The sequence below is a fragment of the Serinus canaria genome, chromosome 4, assembly GCF_022539315.1.
Source record: "Serinus canaria isolate serCan28SL12 chromosome 4, serCan2020, whole genome shotgun sequence".
In the NCBI taxonomy this organism is placed as follows: Eukaryota; Metazoa; Chordata; class Aves; order Passeriformes; family Fringillidae; genus Serinus; species Serinus canaria.
The window spans coordinates 70,889,825-70,911,034 of NC_066317.1; the positions used below are offsets into that span (position 1 = coordinate 70,889,825).

The following is a 21,210-nucleotide window of genomic DNA, read 5'->3' on the forward strand; positions in this document are numbered from 1 at the left end:
TCCAGGCACAGCCCAGGAGTGTTCCTAGGATGGAGCACCTCTGTGTGTGCTTGGAGCTCTCAGATATTGCTCAGTGACATTTAACTGGCTTCTGCTCAATGGGGCATTTCCATTTTCCACTTTGCTTCATGGAAGGAGGTTCAGGGCAGCAGCTGTGTGACAGCTCCAAGGAAGGATCCAGGCATTTGGGGGGACTGAGAGGAAAATGGTGCTGGGAGAGTGTGGGGAGACTTGGGTCTGGTGGGTTACAGGTGTCAAAGGAGGACAGTGAAAGAAATACAGAATCATGGGCTGGTTTGAGTCAGAAGGAACCATAAAGTTCATCCAGGGACGCCTTCCCCTGTCCCAGGGTGCTCCAGGCCCCGATGTCCAGCCTGGCCTTGGACACTTGAGGAACCCAGGGGCAGCCAGCGCTGCTCTGGGCACCCTGTGCCAGGCCCTGCCCACCCTCGGTGCTCCCCCCATGCTGTATCCCTGTATCCCACTTGGTCCCTGTGATGCCAGACCAGCGCAGCCCACGGACCTGCAGAGGGAGTCAGGAGTTCACTTCCAGTAAGCCCCAGACTGCAACTGGTGTCACTGGTGTGGGTCCAGTGTGAGCCCCGGGAGAGTGAAAACCCAGCTCGATCTCCAGAGTCTTTATTCAACACTGAGTCATAAAATAGCTCTTTACACGCTTGGCTGGGGGTCGTTTCTCTGTAATTCTTTAAATACACATTGTTTACACTTGCCAAAGTTTCAAAGCAACAACATCAAAGTGCGTCTACAGGTGAGAGTTCCAACCAAAGTGCTAAACCCGCGGGCCGGAGCTGGCCCTGCCCCCGAGCCCTGCCCTGCCCACCCTGCCCTGCTCCGGCACATCTCACACCTCGCCCGGTTTAGCATCCAGGGACCACGGGGTGGGGGCAGGAAGGGATGTTTGGTTCTCCAGACACTGGCACATCGCTGCAGAAAGACTAAAATAGACCTAAATTTATAGAGAGTTAAAAAAATAACTTGGGAGGGAGGCCACGGGAAGCTCTGGGGGGGGGAGGTCGCTGTACACCGCTGCCGTCCAGGGCTGTAGGGAATGATTCCAGTTCTGATTTCTATATCTCTGTCCTCTGCACTGATTATCTCCTCTGATTATCTCGAAGCAACTGTGCATCACCCCCTCGCTTCCCAAAACTGCCCCACACCATTGCACCCACTTGTCCCCGGCCCCAACCTGCCTCGTTGGCCTCCACGGGCTCAATCCCGAGGCTGCATTAGAAAATCCCTTTTTTTTTTCCTTGCTTTTGGGCAGTTTTCCCTCCTCGCTGCTGCAGCAGCTTTCCCTCAGTGCTCTCCCACCCTCCCCAGGGATTATTTTGCCTCCTGCTGATGGAGAAGGTCCATCCATCACCACCTCACAACACCCTGCAATGTTTCACAACAAACCATCTCTGCTTCCCAAAATCTCCCTGTGCCCTGGGATTTTTTCCCTCTTAAAGCACTTTCTCATTTGGCACCAATTCCCAAATGCTTTTGCTCCACCTCAACCTGCTTTTTCTCACCCCAAAATGAGGCTGAAGCAATGCTCCAGCTCCTGGGCTGGGGCCTCCCCTAAAAGCTGAATGAAAACATCTATTAACCACTTCAGGAGCCATTACCAACACTTCTCCTGGTTTGTTTGTGTTCTGTTTTCCCTAAATCCAGGCTCTTTTGGGGGATCCAGAGAAGCCCCTGCCACGGCCCTGCCCTTGGTGGCAGCAGGGACCAGGACACGTGGCAAGAAGAGGGACAGAGCAGTTTAAGACCCTGGTGGGGCAGAGCCAGCCTGGGGTCCCATTTCCCCAGTCCCTGACACCCTGGAGCCCCGAGGCAGAGGGACAAGGCAGGAGGAGGCCCCTGGTCCCCAGAGCATCCCTGGGGCTGGGAGCGAGGGGAGCCAGTGAAATCCAACCCAGGGAGAAACAAACCCAGGGATCTGGGATGGCTTTGGCCCCCGAGCTGCCTTTGGTGACGTTGTTCCTTTCGAAATCCCAGTCCCGATTGCAGGGGAAGGGGAATGCTGGCAATGTCAGCCATGGGGAAACCTTGGGAGAACCACTAGAAAAGGAATAAATCTCCCCAGAGCCGGTCCTGCAGGAGCCAGGCTCAGAACCACTGTCCATCCAGCTGCTGCCAGCTGTGGCCATGGCTGTGCCCCCAGTCCTGTCCCTGGATTTCACTGGGATTGTCATGGCAGAGCCCCTCGGGCACTTCTCCTGGGGCTGAGCTGAACGGGCTGGGTGCCTTGAAGGCTTTCCCAGGAAATTCGGCATTTCTGGGTGTTCCCATCGCTCCCAGAGGAAATGGGGCCGAGGCTCCAGGGCTGAATCCGGGGCCAGGGTGGCCGGAGGCTCCCGCGGGGATGGGGCCTTGGGGAGCCACCCCCCTGCGGGACTGGGCAGAGGAAGCAGCAGGGGCAGGATCCCTCTGACATTTCAGAGCCGTTAATGAGCTCGTTAACAAGCTGGGCAATTAGGAGCCACCAGGAGGGCCCTCCTTCCTACCACTCCTGTCACTGTGCCAGCTTCATCCCCAGCCGAGGAGGAGGAGGATGAGGAAGGGATCCATTCAAGCCCAAGCAAAACAGGAAGAAACCCCCACTTGCCATCTTCTAATCCTTGAACACGCTCAAGGTCTTGTGTCATCAGAGGATTTGTGGAAAAATGTGCCTTTGCTGAGCTGGGTTTTTCAGGAATGCTCTGAGGAGAGGTGAGGGTCCTGGGATGCACCAAGAATCCAGGAGAGGGTCCTGGGGACGCACCAGAATCCAGGACAGGGTCCTGGGATGCACCAAGAATCCAGGAGAGGGTCCTGGGATGCACCAAGAATCCAGGAGAGGGTCCTGGGGACGCACCAGGAATCCAGGAGAGGGTCCTGGGGACGCACCAGGAATCCAGGAGAGGGTCCTGGGGACGCACCAGGAATCCAGGAGAGGGTCCTGGGGACGCACCAGGAATCCAGGAGAGGGTCCTGCCGTGCCTCCAAAGCCCCAGGGGCAGCGCAGGGATGGGGGTGTCACAGGGTCACCAAGGCCACCACACACACAGCCACTCACTGACCCCTTCTTCTGGCACAGAAGGCTTCTCTGAGAGTCCTCACTCCTCTCCTCTTCCCATCACCTCATCCTCGCCCTCCCCACAGCCCCAGGAGCCGGGAGGGGCTCCAGGCACACCCGGAGCAGCCACCTCCAGGCTTGGGCCACCACTCTGGGCCACGAGAGTCTTTAAGCATAGAGTGTATAAACATGCTGAGTATATAATTTTCCTTTAAAATCTTATTTTTTTCCTTCTTCTCTTTATAGAAATAAATAGGTTCTTTGTTTTGTTTTTGTTTTTAAGGGATTCTGTGAGTCCCTGTGCTGTGCTGCTGCCATCTCCACTGGGCCAGGCTCCTGCTCCAGACGGTCCCTGGGGGTTGTAGCTCTGCTGGGTGGTTTTTTGCTGGTCGGGGCATCCCTTGCTCCTCTTGCCCCTGGGTGAGGAGTGTGCCAGGCTCCCCAGGGTGGAGGTAAACCCGTGGTGGGCATGGCAGGGAGCCAGGAGCTCATCGGTGGGACCTGGGGGTGCAGGAGCTTCCCGCAGGCATTTTCAGGCTCCCCATTTTGTGCACTCAGGAACAGCCTCCTCCTGGAAAGCTGCATGGAAGGGGGAGCAGGGCTGCTTCCCACGGGGCTGGGGCCACAAAACCCCACCCTGCTTCAGAGCAGGCAGGATGGAGGGTGCCTGAAGGGTCTCCAGCTGCCTCCAGCCCCACCGGCCTCGGCGATTTGGGGTGATTTTCCTTGCTCTGGGGATCCCCACGGGCTGTGTGGCAGCCCCAGCTGAGGTCAGCAGCTCTTGTGCCGTGGGTGAGGGACGGGGTGCTGGATCTGCAGCCCGGTCCCTCCTGGGGGGATGCTCCAGGTGAGCCCGTTGCTGCAGGAGGGCTGGGCAAGGGACAGGCTCTGGGAGCTGTCCCCCCCCAGCCAGGCTGGCCAGCAGGCACCAACACCTCCAGTGCTGGTCCAGAGAAGAGGGAAAAGCCCCAGATCCACTCCCCCAGTCGCCTCCTCTGCGCTCAGCCCGGTGGGTCCCAGCACAGGGGGCTGGGGCTGTCCCCACTGCTGGCAGTGCTCTGTGGCTGTCCCCAGTCCCGGGGCCACCTCCTGGTCCCTTCTGCCCAGGGTGGAGGAATGACATGCCTGACCCTGCTGGATGCCTTTCCAAAGTCATTTCCCATGGAAAAGGATATTTTGGGGATGATGATGTCCTTGCAGGCTGAGGACACTCAGAAGAAAAATCAGATTTAGAAAATGGTGGCTGTAGATAAGGGTCAGCTCTTGGTTGGTGCTTTTCCCAGGATCATTTCAGGATATTCTGGCCAGGTTTCTCCTTCAGGCTGCTCGGGAAGGCAAACGTGGGTGTCCTGTGCCAGTCTCTCTCTCCACGTGGGACCACTGACCCCGGCTGGAGTCTGGGTGAGGATGGTGGGACAGGAGTGTGACCCGTGTTTCCTGCTGGGTGGGGATTTGGAGATGGTTATTGCCTTGGCAGGAGCGGTGTGCTGGAGAGGAGTGAGGCTGGAGCCCTCTCTCCTGGTGTCCTGTGGCTCCCGAGGTGCAGCTCTGCTCCTGGGCTTGTGCTGTGCTGGCTGCTGGTTCCTGGGAGCGCTTCCCGGGCTCGGGGACCCCTCTGCCAGATCCCAAAGGAACAGGAGCAGAAACCCTGTGGGAATGCTGGGGGAGGAGCAGCCCCTTCCCAGCCCAGGTCCAGCACCGTGGGGCTGGGTGGCCAGCCCAGCCAGGAGCCCCAGGACGGGGTCAGGGATCCCCAAGCAGAGTTCTTGGAACAGCCGTCCCCAGAGCGGATCCTCGGCGAGGAGCGGCCGCAGGGCTGCAGGGCCACCCTCCCTGCTGGCAAAGAGCACGGGCCTGGCTCTGGGGACAGCCAAAACTTGTCCTTGAGTAGCACCTTGTCACCCGGGACGGCCCCGAGGGCTGCGAGAGTTTGGGGGTCCTGGTGCCCGAGCCGGGGGTCCCGCCGGCCCCGCTGGGGCTCTGGGCTCAGGGACAGAGCAGGGAATGTGCTTTGGGCTCCCTGAAGGGCTAACAGCCTCCTTCCACCTTGATGTGTAAAATCTTGGAGAAACCAGGTCTTTTCCTCAGGGCCTGGAACAGGAGAGAACAGTGGGGTCAGGGGGAGCCAGCAGGGCCTCTGCTCCGTGGGGAGGGGGAAAGGAACGCCCCAAATCCTGCCCAAATCCTGCCATGGGCTGAGGGAGGGACAGGGAATGCCCCAAATCCTGCCCAAATCCTGCCATGGGCTGAGGGAGGGACAGGGAATGCCCCAAATCCTGCTATGGGGTGGGGGAGGGACAAGGAATGCCCCAGATCCTGCTATGGGATGAGGGAAGGAAATGGGAATGCCCCAAATCCTGCCATGGGAAAGAAAAGGGCAAGGGAGGAACAGGGGAATCCCTGCCATAGGAAGGACACAGGGCAAGGGAAGGAGGGGGGATATCTCCAATCCCTGCCATAGGAAGGACACAGGGCAAGGGAAGGAAGGGGGATATCTCCAATCCCTGCCATGGGAAGGACACAGGGCAAGGGAAGGAAGGGGGGATATCTCTAATCCCTGCCATGGGAAGGACACAGGGCAAGGGAAGGAAGGGGGGATATCTCCAATCCCTGCCCACAGGGTGGGGAAGGGAGAGGGGGAGCATCATCCCCAATCCCTGCCTTGGGAAGGAGGGAGAGGGGGACGTGTCTGCCCCCTGCCTCGGGAGGACGCAGGGCTGGTGACACCCTGTGAGCTGGGACAGGGCTCCTTTACCTGCAGTTTGTTCACCATTTCTTCAAACATCTTCCTGGCTTCGGGGCTGTGGGGCTCCTTGAAGTAGTCCACAATCCCCACCTGCACCACGATGGACTTGAGGTTCCTGCACACACCTGGGGGCACAGACAGCACCTGGATCTCCTCACCTGGGGACAGGAGCCTCCCCACGGCCAGCAGGGCCCCCAGACCCCACCCTGTGCTCCTCAAGGCCCCTGGGTGTGGGCACTCCTCTCCCTGAAGGTGGAGGAGGCCTGGCCAGGGTCTGGGCGGGGGGACCACGGGCTGTGAGATGTTCCCTGGATGCCCTGTCCTGTCACTATGATGTTTTTTGAAAAATCTTCTGTGCCCAGGATCTTTCTCCTGAGAAGCCTCAGAAAAGAAATGTAAACAACAATTATCTGATTGCTTGGAATGTGGGATGGAGGCTGCTCACCAACAGGTGCATCTGGGATTGGTTCCATGTGGATTGTGTTGACTCAATGACCAATCCCAGCCAGCTGTGTCAGACTCTCTGGTCAGTCACAGGTTTTTATTATTCATTCTTGTCCAGCCTTCTGATGTCTCCTTTCTATCTCTTTAGTATAGTTTTAGTATATCATCTTTTAATATAATATCATATCAGAAAATAATAAATCAGCATTCTGAAAATGGAGTCAAATTCTCATCTCTCACCTTGTCCTGAGGACCTCACAACACCACACCATCCCAAACTGGTGTCCTCCCTCTGCCCTGGGGATCCCTGACCGTGCCACCCACCGGGGAGGGCTCCAGCATTCCAGCCACAGCCCAGCTGTGACCTCCAGGACAGGCCCTCCAGGGTGGAGGTAAACCCAGGGTGGGAATGGCACCCTGCCCTGGGCAATGCCTCGGGTCTGTCACCAACACTGAGGCCCTGGTAACCCTGGGGGCCATGCAGGGGCATCCCCATCCTCCCTGTGGCCCAAGGCAAGATCAGCTCTCCTTGGCCCATCCCTGGTGTGGGATGTTGGATGCCCAGAGAGCTCCCAGCAGCTCCCAGGGCCAGCAGCTCCCATGGGTGGGGCTGGGTGCCAGGCCATGCCCTGGCAGTGCTACTCACTGTTGAAGTGCAGCAGGGCTTTGGGGGTCACCGGCGTGGAGGTCAGCACCAGCATCTCCAGCCCCTTGAGCCCCTCCCGGCACACCTCAGCTGCCACCTCCTGGTTGATCTCGGCCACGTGGTCCAGCTCCAGCACCTGCAGCCTCATGCAGTTCCGGGCTGGGGGACACAGCACTCAGCACCACGGGGGAGGGACCAGGACAGCCCGGGGACACGGGCTGGGGGCACCATGGGGGGGCAGGACAGCCCGGGGACATGGGCTGGGGGCACCATGGGGGGGCAGGACAGCCTGGGGACATGGGCTGGGGGCACCATGGGGGGGCAGGACAGCCTGGGGACATGGGCTGGGGGCACCATGGGGGCAGGACAGCCCGGGGACATGGGCTGGGGGCACCAGGTGGGGGCAGGACAGCCCGGGGACATGGGCTGGGGGCACCAGGGGGGCAGGACAGCCCGGGGACATGGGCTGGGGACACCAGGGGGGCAGGAAAGCCCGGGGACATGGGCTGGGGGCACCAGGGGGGCAGGAAAGCCCGGGGACATGGGCTGGGGGCACCAGGGGGGCAGCACAGCCCGGGGACATGGGCTGGGGGCACCAGGGGGGCAGCACAGCCCGGGGACACGGGCTGGGGGCACCATGGGGGGGCAGGACAGCCCGGGGACATGGGCTGGGGGCACCATGGGGGCAGGACAGCCTGGGGACATGGGCTGGGGGCCACCATGGGGGGGCAGGTGACCAGCCCCGGGGACATGGGCTGGGGGCACCATGGGGGCAGGACAGCCTGGGGACATGGGCTGGGGGCACCATGGGGGCAGGACAGCCCGGGGACATGGGCTGGGGGCACCATGGGGGGCAGGAAAGCCCGGGGACATGGGCTGGGGGCACCATGGGGCAGGAAGCCCGGGACATGGGCTGGGGGCACCATGGGGGGGCAGGAAAGCCCGGGGACATGGGCTGGGGGCATCAGGGGGGGAGGAGCACCCATGGAGCTTGGGGGGGGTGGGCTTCTGCACAGAGACCCCAGGGAGCACCTCCCTGCCCTGTCCTTGTCACTTGTGGGGACTCCAACCCTCTCCAGAGCAGGAGGGAGGTGGTGCCCGGGGAGGGTTGGAGTCCCCACCCCTGGAGGTGTCCAGGGAATGCCTGGAGGTGGCACTCAGTGCCCCGGGCTGGGGACAAGGTGGGCATTGGGCACAGGGTGGGTTGGTGGCCCCAGAGATCCTTTCCAGCCCAGTAACCTCTGATCCCAGGGGCTGGGCTGAGGACAGGGTGGGCATTGGGCACAGGGTGGACTTGGGGATCCCAGAGACTCTCCCCAAGCCTGGTGACCCATTGCATGACCCGTGATCCCAAGTGCTGGGCTGGGCACAGTGTGGGCACGGTGCCCAGGGTGTGTTGGTGGCCCAGAGCTCCCTCCCCAAGCCCAGTGACCCATTGTGTGACCCATGACTGTGAGTGCTGGGCTGGGCACAGGGTGGGCATGGTGCCCAGGGTGTGTTGGTGGCCCAGAGCTCCTCCCCAGCCCAGTGCCCCGCTCTGTGAGCTGGCAGTGCCTACCTAGGGAGGCCAGGCCCTGCACGCCGCAGCCGGCGCCGCCGACGCCGAGCGCGCGCAGGTGGGGCCAGCAGCGCCCGATCATCTGCAGGCAGCGGTTGCTGAAGCGTGTCGGCTGCTGGCTGGGGACACAGGGACAACAGCTGGGGTGGCACGGCCGCCAGCCCGCCCAGGGAGGGGCTGCACGGGGAGCTCTCCCACCCCAGCAGCCTGGGGGGCACCAGGGGTGTCCCCGCTGCCATGGGGACGGGGCAGCTCCGTGTGCCCAGCGCCCCAAACCCTGCCCAGAGCACCTGGGGCTGCCCCTGGAGCCCTGGCAGTGCCCCAGGCCAGGCTGGAGTGGCTTGGGGCAACCTGGGACAGTAGGAGGCGTCCCTGCCATGGCAGGGGTGGCGCTGGGTGGCGTTCAAGGTTTCTTCCAACCCAAACCATTCCAGGATTCTGTGATCCCAACCTTGGAGACCCAAATAAGGCCCTGAACTCTGTTGCTTGCAGGGATCAAAGCAGCAGCAGGGCCTGGGCTCTGGCTCAGGTGGAGAAGCCACGTGCCACGTGCTGCTCCCCCAGGGCAGACAGGAGCCACCAGGCTGTGACACCTGGGGGTGACATCCCCTGGGGGTGACATGGCCATGACCAGTGCCCAGGGACTGTCCTGAGGCACAGAGCTGAGGGTCCTGCTGTGTGAGCCACCAGCTCCTGGGCACCCAGACACTGTGGGGTGGAGATGAGGCAGCATCTCCCCAGAATGCTTTCCCAAAATGAGAGCAGCTGCTGGAGCCCCCCAAGCAGTGACACCCTCTCAGCACCATCCAGGCCCTCCAGGGCTGCTGCTGCTGAGCAGGCAGAGCTCAGACAGGCCTTGGATGCTCAGTGCCACCTCCCAGACCCAGCACAGGCACCTTCCACCTGGATGTGAGCAGCCTCCCTGGAACATTCTGGCTCAGCAGGGAGGGGCAGACACCCAGCAGGTCCCAGTGTGCACAGGGAGGGGTGGGCTGAGCTCCTGTCCCACGGGCTGGGCTCCAGGACTGCTGCTCACCCCCTAAGCAAATCAGGTTCTGGCACCCAAATCCTTTCCAGCTCAGTGGTGCCCCTCACACTCAGCGTGGCCTCCTCCAAACCCAATTCCACCCCTGGCAGTGTCCCAGGCCAGGCTGGACAGGGCTGGGAGCAGCCTGGGCCAGGGGGAGGCGTCCCTGCCATGGCAGGGGTGGCACTGGGTGGGTCCCTCCCCATTCTGTGGCTCCAGGCCTTACCAGGGATGCAGAGGTGCGACCTGCAGGGAGATGATGTCCCTGCAGCCTGCTCCAAGGGCCCAGATCACTTCATGGCCCACGGGGTCCGTGGAGCTCCTGCAACGACACAGGGGACACGTGATGACCCCAGCAGCAGCAGTGCCACCCCTGGGCTGGGGCTGCATCCCCCAGGAGCTGCCTGGAGCACTCAGGGGCACCAGTCTGGGCATTATTTACAGCCCAGGAGCTGCCTGGAGCACTTAGGGGCACCACTCAGGGCATTATTTACAGCCCAGAGCTGCCCCTGGAGCACCCAGGGGCACCACTCAGGGCATTATTTACAGCCCAGGAGCTGCCTGGAGCACCCAGGGGTACCAGTCTGGGCATTATTTACAGCCCAGAGCTGCCCCTGGAGCACCCAGGGGCACCAGTCTGGGCATTATTTACAGCCCAGAGCTGCCCCTGGAGCAGCCAGCCCAGCAGGACCCTGTGCAGGAGGGCTGGAGCATTCCCACCTGGAATGGTGCAGGGCAGGAGGGGGGCTGGGGGAAGAGGGGCAGCAGGGAGGAAGAGGAGGTTGAACGTGGAAGGTTCTGGAGGTGAAGAGGGGCAGCAGAGAGGAAGAGGAGGTTGAACGTGGAAGGTTCTGGAGGTGAAGAGGGGCAGGGGGATGAAGGAGAGGTTGAACGTGGAAGGTTCTGGAGGTGCACCTTCCACGTGCCAAGGTGACAAGTGACTGGCTGAGACTGCCAGGCCACGTGTCCCTGCAGGGGACAGAACCTGTCCCTGTCCTGCAGGTCACACTGCGTTGGTGTCCCTTGCCACCTGCCTGGCTGGGATGGGGATGGTGCCAGGGCTGGAAGGACAGCCCAGCCAGGGGCAGGGGCTGCTCTGTGGCCTCTGTCCCTGCTCTGTGGTTGTGCCACCGTGGCTGTAGGTGGCTCTTGGCCAAATGTCCCTGCAGGGGATTGCTGTGGCTCCTCCTTGGTGTCCTTGGAGGTACCAGGAGAGGCCTCCTGAGACCTGGGCAGGGGCTGGGGCTGGAGTGGGTTTGTGATGAGCTGGGGTGGAGCCCAACTTTGGGGAGAGGTGCCAGAGAGCACCACCCTGATGCCACCAGCCCAAACAGTCCCCAAGCTGTGCCACCACACCAGGAGCCTTCCAGGGACCAAGGCCACGCTTCCCAAGTCTAAATGTCCCACTTCAGAACTTCAGGCAAGCCTAAAAATAAGGCTGGGTGTTGTCTGGGGTGCCTCACACCTCTGCTGGAGCAGGGTGCCAAGAGCAGCAGGTTAATGAGAGCGTGTCACAGGCACAGCTCAGGGTGTGCCAGGAGAGCTCAGGCTCACTCTGCTGCCCGGGGAGCAGCCCAAGGAGCAGCCTTGGAGTCCAGCCTGGCAGCTCTGGGCTGTCTCCTGTCTCGTGGGGTGGGTCAAAGCCACCCCCCAGAGCTCTGGGCTCCTGGGGGTTACGCCAGGGGAGTGGCTGGATGGGCTTTCCCACCTGGAGGATTCTCTGTCCTGGCTGCATGAGGAGCAGGTGGAACAGACACCAAGGCTGAGGTGATTGTCTGCAGCTGCAGCAGAGCCAGGATCATCCTCCTGGAGGGTACAGGGAAGGCCAATCCTGTCTCCACAGGTGGCCAAAACTAAGGAGTGGCCAGTGATGTCCTCCAGGACCTGTGACCTCCTCCAGAGTCATCATGAGTCTTGTGTCCTTGACCTCAGGCAAGGTGTCCAAGCAGAATCTTAGCTCTCCCTTGGCAGAGCTGTTCCCGCCTCCCAGGACAGAGGGACTCTGAGCCTCTTCCCTCCTTCATCAGGGGTGACAGCCAGGTGGGACCTCCCTGGGCACCTCCTCCTCACTCTTCTCTACCATGAACTGGTGCCTCCTTGCCAAGCCCCCAGCCCATCCAGCCAGGATGAGATTGGTAATGGGGTGGTGGGGATGGAGCTGGAAGTGAAACACCTGCATGGGAACAGCCTGGAAGGGATGGCAGCTGCAGGGACAGCTGGCACTGGGGACACTGGGCTGCCATGGACAGGCAGGTCCTTTGCAGCCGAGCAGGTGGGCTGTGCTCTGCCAGGGAACGGGGGTGATCCCAGCACACCCCGTGGTGTCCCCAGCCCTGTCCCTGTGCTCTACCAGGGAACAGGGGTGATCTCAGCACACCCCGTGGTGTCCCCAGCCCTGTCCCTGTGCTCTACCAGGGAACGGGGGTGATCCCAGCACACCCCGTGGTGTCCCCAGCCCTGTCCCTGTGCTCTACCAGGGAACAGGGGTGATCTCAGCACACCCTGTGGTGTCCCCAGCCCTGTCCCCGTGGTGTCCCCAGCCCTGTCCCTGTGGTCTACCAAGGAACAGGGGTGATCTCAGCACACCCTATGGTGTCCCCACTCCTGTCCCAGCGGTGTCCCCTGCCCTGCCCCGCGCTGCGGGGGCCCTGGTGGCCCTGCTCACCGGTAGGTGACGGCCTGCAGGGCGCGGCAGTAGCAGCTGGCCAGCCAGAGCGAGCGGTCGGTCAGCACGTTGGGGCAGTGTGAGATGCGCAGGATCAGCAGGTTGCTGCCCGTGGCCTTCAGCAGCGACTCCAGCCCCGCTTCCAGGCAGCCCCTGCCAGGAGGGAACCAGCATCAGCCCCAGGAGCCCTGCTCACCCTCCCCATGACCAGCCCGGGATGGGGACACGTCCCACGGGCACCCCTGGCTCCGGGACACCCCAAACCCACAGAGGATTTGGAGTTTGTCGTGGAAATGGAGGTTGGGGCTCAGGGAGCTGCTGCAGCAGCCCTGAGGGGCAGCAGCTCCGGCGGTGGGAGGGGGACAGGGTACATGGGGACACAGGGACAGGGGGACTCACCGTGTGCTCTTCATGTAATCCTCCTTGCTCTCCTTCTTGCCCCGCTGGCGCGGCTTCAGGTTTTGGAGGGTGAGGGAATGCATCTGGGTGCACCACTGGGACAGCATGGCCAGGAACTGGGGCACAGCGGTGGCAGTCACTGCCAGGGACACCCCAGCACGTCCCACACCACCCACCCTGCCTGTGCACACACGTGGCAGAAATGTCTGGAGAGGCACACAGGAGGCCGTGGCAGAGCATGCGCCACAAATTCATGAGTGTGACCACAAAACCATGGGTGTGACCACAAACCCATGGGCGTGACCGCAAATTCCTAGGTGTGACCACAAAAGCACATGCAAACTTATGCCAGAGTGAACTCCTGTCCTCCAGCATTCACCTGCAACACCTCCAGCACTGGAGCAAGCACCCACCTGTGTCCCCCATGACCGTAATGGCACAACCATCCCGGCCACCAGGGAGCTGCTCACCCAGCTTTACCCATCTGGAAGAAAGGCCGTGCCCCAGGCAGTGCCACCCCCTCCCCAGTACCTTGGAGGAGACCCTGGCGTTCTCCAGCAGCACCCGTGTCCACACGGCCGGGTGCCGGGCCACGAACTTCCAGTCCTTGCACACCTCGGCCGCGCGCAGCAGGGTCTTGGTGTCCAGGTAGGTGAAGATGCAGAAGAGAGCCGCCCGCATCTTGAGGATCTCGGGGCTGATCACCTCGCTGCAGTGGCCCGGGCTGCCCCGCTCCAGCCGGCACACCTTGCCCCCGGCCCCCTCGGGCCTGCCCGCGGGACACACAGCGTCCGTGGCCACTGGGGAGCGTCAACAGCGAGTGAGGGCAGCTCCATCCCCGTCCCACGGCTTCAGCTGGCCAGCCTTCACCTCCCGGCCCCAGGACCCTCTGTGCTCTCGCTCCTTCACCTCCCGGCCCCAGGACCCCCTGTGCTCTCCCCCCTTCACCTCCCGGCCCCAGGACCCCCTGTGCTCTCGCTCCTTCACCTCCCGGCCCCAGGACCCCCTGTGCTCTCACTTCTTCACCTCCCGGCCCCAGGACCCCCTGTGCTCTCACTCCTTCACCTCCCGGCCCCAGGACCCCCTGTGCTCTCACTCCTTCACCTCCCGGCCCCAGGACCCCCTGTGCTCTCACTCCTTCACCTCCCGGCCCCAGGACCCCCTGTGCTCTCACTCCTTCACCTCCCGGCCCCAGGACCCCCTGTGCTCTCCCCCTTCACCTCCAGACCCCCGTGCTCTCCCCCCTTCCCCTCCCGGCCCCAGGACCCCCTGTGCTCTCCCCCCTTCACCTCCCGGCCCCAGGACCCGCTGTGCTCTCGCTCCTTCACCTCCCGGCCCCAGGACCCCCTGTGCTCTCGCTCCTTCACCTCCCGGCCCCAGGACCCCCTGTGCTCTCGCTCCTCACCTCCGGCCCGGACCCCTTCACCTCCCGGCCCCAGGACCCCCTGTGCTCTCACTCCTTCACCTCCCGGCCCCAGGACCCTCTGTGCTCTCACCCGTCAGGCGGCAGCTGCCGGGCGGTCGGGACGCGGCGGATCCCGGTGCCTCGGGCTCCCAGCCCTCGGCCTCGGACTCGGTGGTGCGGGAGCCCACGTCGGACACGTCGCCCTCCTCTCCCTCGGTGCTGTTGCGGTAGGGCCGGCGGTGCCAGTTCTGGATGGCCTGGCGGCGCAGCCCCGAGCCCCGCGCCTCCCGCGCCGCGTACGGGTGGCCCTCGGCCGTGTCGTCCGTGGGACACGGCTCCGCGCTGTCGCTGTCGTAGCAGCCCGAGCTCTGCGACACGGCCTTGGCCCGGCTCGAGGCCCTGGGGACGGGGATGTCCCAGCTCAGGGCTGGCCGAGCGTGCACCCCTTCCCGCCAAGTCCGGTAAATTCCCATTAAATTCCCGTTAAATTCCCGTTAAAATCGCAGAGCGGCGGAGCCGGGCACTCACCCGGTGCTGGAGGAGGAGCGCTGGTTGGACACGCCGCCGTAGGGACCGTGCACGGCCACCGCCGGGCCCGGGTGCCGCTCTCTCTGCGGGGGCAGGGGACAAGAGCGGCCGACGTGGCACAACCCAGCGTGGGCAGCCGAGGGAGGGCACCCCGCTCACCCACCGGTGCCAGCTGCCCTCGGGGGGACCCCTCACCCTGCGGCACCTCCAGCACCGCCCAGCGCCACGGGAACACCGACCCACGGGGAAACAGCTTCTCTTTGGGCCCCCCAGCATTATCCATTCCCCCGGCACGGAGGTGGGGTCCCTACCGAGCCCCCTCGGGCCCCGGCACCGGAGACCCAGGGGCGCACTCCTGCGGCCAGGGCTGCCTATTGGGAGCTCAGGGCACATTCCCGAAGCAGAGGATGAATTCCCAAAGCCCCGGGCGCATTCCCGAAGCGGAGCCCAGGCCCTATTCCCGAAGCCCCCGGACGCACTCCCGAGGCCCTGGGGACATTCCCGAAGCCCCCAGACGCACTCCCGAAGCCGAGGGTGAATTCCCGAAGCCGAGGGTGAATTCCCGAAGCCGAGGGTGAATTCCCGAAGCCGAGGGTGAATTCCCGAAGCCCCGGGCGCGCTCCCGAAGCCGTGCCGTGCCTGTGCCCGCAGAGGTCCCGCTCGGGCGATGGCCTTGGTGGCCGGGGTGCCGCAGCGGCCCAGGCTGCCGTTGGGGGTGGTGCCGCAGCTGCTGCTGATGATCTGCAGCTGCTTCTCGGCGCGGTCGGCGCGGTCCAGCAGCTCCTCGATGAAGTGCTGCAGCCGCACCTTGGCGTTGGCCTCCCGCGCCGCCGTCTCCTTCAGGAACTGGTCGATCTGCAGCACCTCCCTGGCACGGAGACCCGCCGTGACACCCAGGGCTGCCCACGCGTGCCCGCAGCTCCATCCCCACCCCGCTCAGCCCCTCCAGCCCTGTGTCCAGCTGGGACCCACCCGAGCTCACCGGGGTTGTTCCATCCCCAGCCTAGTCCGGGTCTGTGCCAGCCCAGGCGGCCCCTGGGATGGGCTGGGGCAGGACGGGGATGAAGGGATGCTCCCAGCATGCAGGGGGGTGTTGTTGTTTTAGGGGTGAGGTGACATCCCCAGCCCCTCATCCATCGCTCCCAGGACTGGAATCAGGCTCCTGAGCACGATGGAGCAGAGGGAAGAGGATGCTGATGGTGTGACAGGGTGAGGGAGGAGGATGGCAGTGACACCCTTAAACTCTGCTCAGCCCGGTGGTTGCAGGGCCCCGGCTCCCCCATTAACACATTAATTAGCAGGTGCTCAGGAGCTCTGAGCCTGCAGCAGGGCTGTTTCCCCCTAAAAGTGACAGCAGCTCCATGACCCCAGCTGATCCCACCTCAGTACAAACACTCTCTGTCCTCACCTGCTCCCCAAAAACCAGGGAAGCACACGAGGGCACAGACACACCAGCGAGGCCACATGGCCCAAACACGTGTGGCCACCCCACCCCTGCACACCGACGTGTTCCAGGAACACCCAGGTGTGCAGCAGGCACACACACACACACTCACAGAGCCCTGTCCTGCACACCTGAGTGCCCCACACAGCCCAGGGGAGCACAAAGCCAGCACTCAGCATGGCACACAGGGACAGGCACACCTGGACAGGCACACCTGGACAGGCACACAGGGACAGGCACACACACAGCCAGGCAGCATGGGGAGGTGTGAGGCCCTGGCACTGGGTGCCCAGAGCAGCTGGGGCTGCCCTGGATCCCTGGCAGTGCCCAAGGTTGGACATTGGGGTTGGAGCCCCCTGGGACAGTGGGAGGTGCCCCTGCCATGGCAGGGGTGGCACTGGGTGGGATTTATGGTCCCTTCCCACCCAGCCATCCCAGGAGCTCCCACGTGAACACACCCCAGGCACAGCTGCTCACACCTGCACTGCTGGGGGTGCACACTCACACACTGACTCACACACACACACACACACACACACACACACACACACACAGAGCTGCTCACACCTGCACTGCTGGGTGTGCACACACACACACAGAGCTGCTCACACCTGCACTGCTGGGGGTGCACACATACACACACACACAGAGCTGCTCACACCACCCCTCAGCATCCAGGAAGCCCTGAAGAGGCACAAACCCAGCTTTGCACTCCTGTCTGGGGCACACCTGACCTTGGACAGGCACACCTAGGCACACCAACCTGGGCACAGAAATCCAAGCACACACACACCTGACCTCAGACAGGCACACCTAGCTCACAGCTGAGCACAGAAACCCAAGCACACACACAGCTGGCCTGGACAGGCACACCTAGCTCACAGCTGAGCACAGAAACCCAAGCACACACAGCTGGCCTTGGACAGGCACACCTAGCACACAGCTGAGCACAGAAACCCAAGCACACACACACCTGACCTGGGACAGGCACACCTAGCACACAGCTGAGCACAGAAACCCAAGCGCACACACACCTGACTGGACAGCACCCTAGCTCACGCTGAGCACAGAAACCAGCGCACACACCTGACCTGGACGCACACCTAGCTCACACTGAGCACAGAAACCCAAGCGCACACACACCTGACCTGGACAGCACACCTAGCTCACAGCTGAGCACAGAAACCCAAAGCGCACACACAGCTGGCCTTGGACAGGCACACCTAGCTCACAGCTGAGCACAGAAACCCAAGCACACACACACCTGACCTCGGACAGGCACACCTAGCTCACAGCTGAGCACAGAAACCCAAGCACACACAGCTGGCCTTGGACACCTGATCACACACAGGTGACCCCAGAGCCCTGACTGTGCACACCTGGACACCAAACCTGCTGCTGCACACTGACCTTGGACACCTGGACACAATGATCCGCTCAGAAGCACAAAGGGAAAGGAGGGGCAGCTCTTTGTGACACAGTTCCCACTGCTGGCTCTCAATTACCAATTAATCACCAATTAATTATCAATTAATTTCTCCCCAGCCTGCTGCTTGCAGGCAGAGCCTGGGAGCTCTGGGGATGCTCTGGGAAGGATTCTGGAAGGGCTCCCAGGGGATTTGGAAGGCAAATGGGGAGCTGGGCAGCAGCTGTAAGGTGATGCTGATGGTTATCACCTGTGTCTCTCTCATTCCCATGGACTGGGTGGAAAAACACTCCTGGCAGAGGAAACGGAGCCCAGAGCCAAAGGTGTCCCAGGGGGACAACGGCTTCATGGTGTGTAGGAGCTGGCAGGGCTGGGAAATGTCCCCACAGTGTTTTCAGGGAAGGCTTTGCTGGTTAAAATTATTTCTGATGCCTTCCTCACATCCAGGAGAAAACCTCCTCCCACCACCAGCGCTTCCCATGCTCTCCCTGCAGCCTCACAAAGGATTTTGTCCCTTGGGGTGGAGGAGTCTGGGGACTGCTGGGGACAGTTGAGGGGCAGGAGGGTGTCTCTAAGGAATGGGAGGTCCAGGAGGTAGTTTTGGGGCATAAACCCAGGATTTTAGGTGGTAACATTGTCCAGGTTCCACCAAGAGACATGTGACCCTCTATTTACCCTGTGTAGCTGTCTCCAGACCCTGCTCCAGACTCATCCACGCTGGTGTCCTTAATTCCCTCACCACACATCCCCAGGGTGCCCCCGGACACCCCCCACGAGGCAGCCCCCAAACCCCTCAGTGCCTGTCCCACAGCCGTGCCCCCAAACCTGGGGGTGTCCTTATCCAGCCCCAGGCTCGCCCCGCTCCTCACCCAGGCCATCCCCCCATCCTGGGAGCCCTGTTTCTGAGCCAGGTCATTATTTTGGAGTCAAAGTCATTCACCAATGTGCAGAGGATGACGGGAATCAAAACAATTCCTTCAGGAATCCCAGCAGTGCTCCCAGCCCAGCACAGCCATGCCTGTCCCCCACAACCTCCTCACGGATTTGGGTCCCTCCAGATTTGCTCCAGCTCCTGAGGAGCGAGGTCTGGTTTGCCTGGACAGCACCAAGGGCAGAATGACCCAGCACTGGACTGGAGAGAAGCTTGGGGTGGGCAGGGGGTGTTGGGTGGGCAATGAGGATGGCAGTGCCACAGGCTGAACAGCAAACAGGGGGGCAATGAGGATGGCAGTGCCACAGGCTGAACAGCAAACTGAGGTGGCAATGAGGATGGCAGTGCCAAGGTTGAATAGCAAACTGAGGTGGCAATGAGGATGGCAGTGCCACAGGCTGAACAGCAAACTGAGGTGGCAATGAGGATGGCAGTGCCACAGGCTGAACAGCAAACGGAGGTGGCAATGAGGATGGCAGTGCCAAGGTTGAATAGCAAACTGAGGTGGCAATGAGGATGGCAGTGCCACAGGCTGAACAGCAAACAGAGGTGGCAATGAGGATGGCAGTGCCACAGGCTGAACAGCAAACAGGGTGGCAATGAGGATGGCAGTGCCACAGGCTGAACAGCAAACGAGGGTGGCAATGAGGATGGCAGTGCCACAGGCTGAACAGCAAACAGGGTGGCAATGAGGATGGCAGTGCCACAGGTTGAACAGCAAACAGGGTGGCAATGAGGATGGCAGTGCCACAGGCTGAACAGCAAACGGGGGGGCAATGAAGATGGCAGTGCCAAGGTTGAATAGCAAACTGAGGTGGCAATGAGGATGGCAGTGCCACAGGCTGAACAGCAAATGGGGGGGCAATGAGGATGGCAGTGCCAAGGCTGAACAGCAAACTGAGGTGGCAATGAGGATGGCAGTGCCACAGGCTGAACAGCAAACTGAGGTGGCAATGAGGATGGCAGTGCCACAGGCTGAACAGCAAACTGAGGTGGCAATGAGGATGGCAGTGCCAAGGCTGAACAGCAAACTGAGGTGGCAATGAGGATGGCAGTGCCACAGGCTGAACAGCAAACTGAGGTGGCAATGAGGATGGCAGTGCCACAGGCTGAACAGCAAACTGAGGTGGCACTGCTCGGGCTGCCCCACCCTCCCTCTGGGAGAAAAACCTGGAATTTGGCACAGCCATGGCAGGGGGTGGGAACAAGGTGGGATTTAAGGTTCTTTCAACCCAAACCAGTCTGTGGCTCAGTGATCCCCAGCCTGGCCATGTCCTGGGAGCACTGGTGGCCCTGGGACAAGGTCTGGCTCGCCATGACCCAGCCATGGAGGGGCCCAGGTCTGTGTGGACACTGAGTGGGTGGGAGAAGATGCAGAACCTGATAAGGGAGGATGCTGATGGGCATCACCAAGGGGCTGTCCCTGAGCCCTGGCCCTGAGGTGAGGTATTGGGCTCCTCTGGACTTAGGGGAATTGTTTGGATTGGAAGAGACCCCAAAGCTCATCTCATTCCAACCTCACATGGGCAGGGACACCTTCCAGTATTCCCCACTGTCCCAAACCCTGTCCAACCTGGCCTTGAGCCCCTCCAGGGATGGGGCAGCCACAGGTTCTGCAGCACTCCCTGCCAGGCACCCCTTTCCTCCCGGCCCGTGGTGGGCACAGGGACAAAGCACTCACTGCTGCTTCCGGGTGAGCTCCTGCTCCTTCTGCACCAGGTCCTGCTTGAGGGACGCCAGCATCTCCACGCTGACGTCCACCTGGCGGGAGAGCTCCGACGCCCGGTCCTCCAGCTCCTGCTTCTCCCGGCTCAGCCGCAGGCTCTCCTGCTTGGCCTTCTCCAGCTCCGAGCTCTTGCGGTCCAGCTCCACCTGCAGCCGGCCCACCTGCGAGGCGATCTTCTGCTCCACCTCCTCCGTCAGCTTCTCCAGCCTCTTGTCCACCTCCAGCTTCTCGAAGGCGCGGATCTTGAGGCGGGCCAGGCCCTCCTCGTAGGCCGAGTCCACGGCGGCGGGCGGGACGGGCGCGGGCGCCACGGCCTTGCCGCGGGTGAAGATTTCGCTCAGCGGGATCTCGATCTCGTGCACATAGCGGGGCGAGGGCGACGAGGACGGCGCCGGCTCCAGCTCGTCGGCGGGGACCAGGTCGCAGGAGAAGCGCTGGTCCTTGCCCTGGAAGGAGGTGCTCTCAAAGTAGTCCCTGCGGGCGGCCGGGGCCAGCAGGGCCGCGTCGGCGGCCAGCGGGAAGACGGCGGCGTCGCAGATGCTGTTGGTCTTGGAGAGCACGTAGAGGGTCTCGTAGGTGTGGTTGTACTCCAGGTGGGCGCGCAGCGAGGACAGGCTGCGGAAGCGCTTGTGCTCGCCGCAGCGCGGGCAGCGGTAGGGCAGGTCCAGCGAGGCCATCCCGCAGCTCGGCTCCCCGCCGCCGGGGCCCGCTCATGGCGCGGCGCTCCGGGGCAGCGCCGGGCAGCCCCCGGCCGACGGGCGGCGGCTCCGCCGGGACATGGCGTGGGGACGGCCCGGGAGGGAACGGGGGGATGCGGCACTCCGGGGGGGGCGTCAGCATCCAGCGGTGCCGGGCGCTGGAAGAGATGGGGGTCAGTGATACCGGGGGGGGGGTCCCCAAAAATCCCTCCTTGGTTCTTCTTCTGGGTGCCCTCTGTGCCTCCATCCCAGCCTCCCGTGTTCCTCCCACCCACCTGCATCCTTTGGGAGGGCACTTGGTGCTAAAGAGGATGCAGAGCCCTGGGAATGTGCAGAACCCTTGGGAATGTGCAGAGCCCTGGGAATGTGCAGAACCCTGGGAAGCTCTGGAGCCGTTGGGAAGTTCCACAACCCTTGTGAAGACCCACAGCTTTTGGGAAGCTCCACAGCCCTTGGGAAATTCCACAGCCCTTGGGAAGCTCCACGGCTTTTGGGAAGTT

At 62.5% G+C, this 21,210-nt stretch overlaps 1 protein-coding gene across 1 annotated transcript; it reads right to left on the minus strand.

The window, feature by feature from the left end:
* Positions 1 to 23: 23 nt before the first annotated feature.
* Positions 24 to 20,689, minus strand: FBXO41 (F-box protein 41). The gene is made up of 12 exons (XM_050973472.1): positions 19,968 to 20,689; positions 15,125 to 15,353; positions 14,486 to 14,568; positions 14,049 to 14,356; positions 13,084 to 13,352; positions 12,553 to 12,668; positions 12,154 to 12,306; positions 9,715 to 9,810; positions 8,462 to 8,580; positions 6,904 to 7,062; positions 5,823 to 5,938; positions 24 to 5,158 (listed from the first exon to the last, which is right to left on the minus strand). The coding sequence occupies exons 1-12, from the start codon at positions 20,687 to 20,689 to the stop codon at positions 5,096 to 5,098; spliced, it is 2,433 nt and encodes an 810-aa protein (XP_050829429.1). The 3' UTR covers positions 24 to 5,095.
* Positions 20,690 to 21,210: the final 521 nt, after the last annotated feature.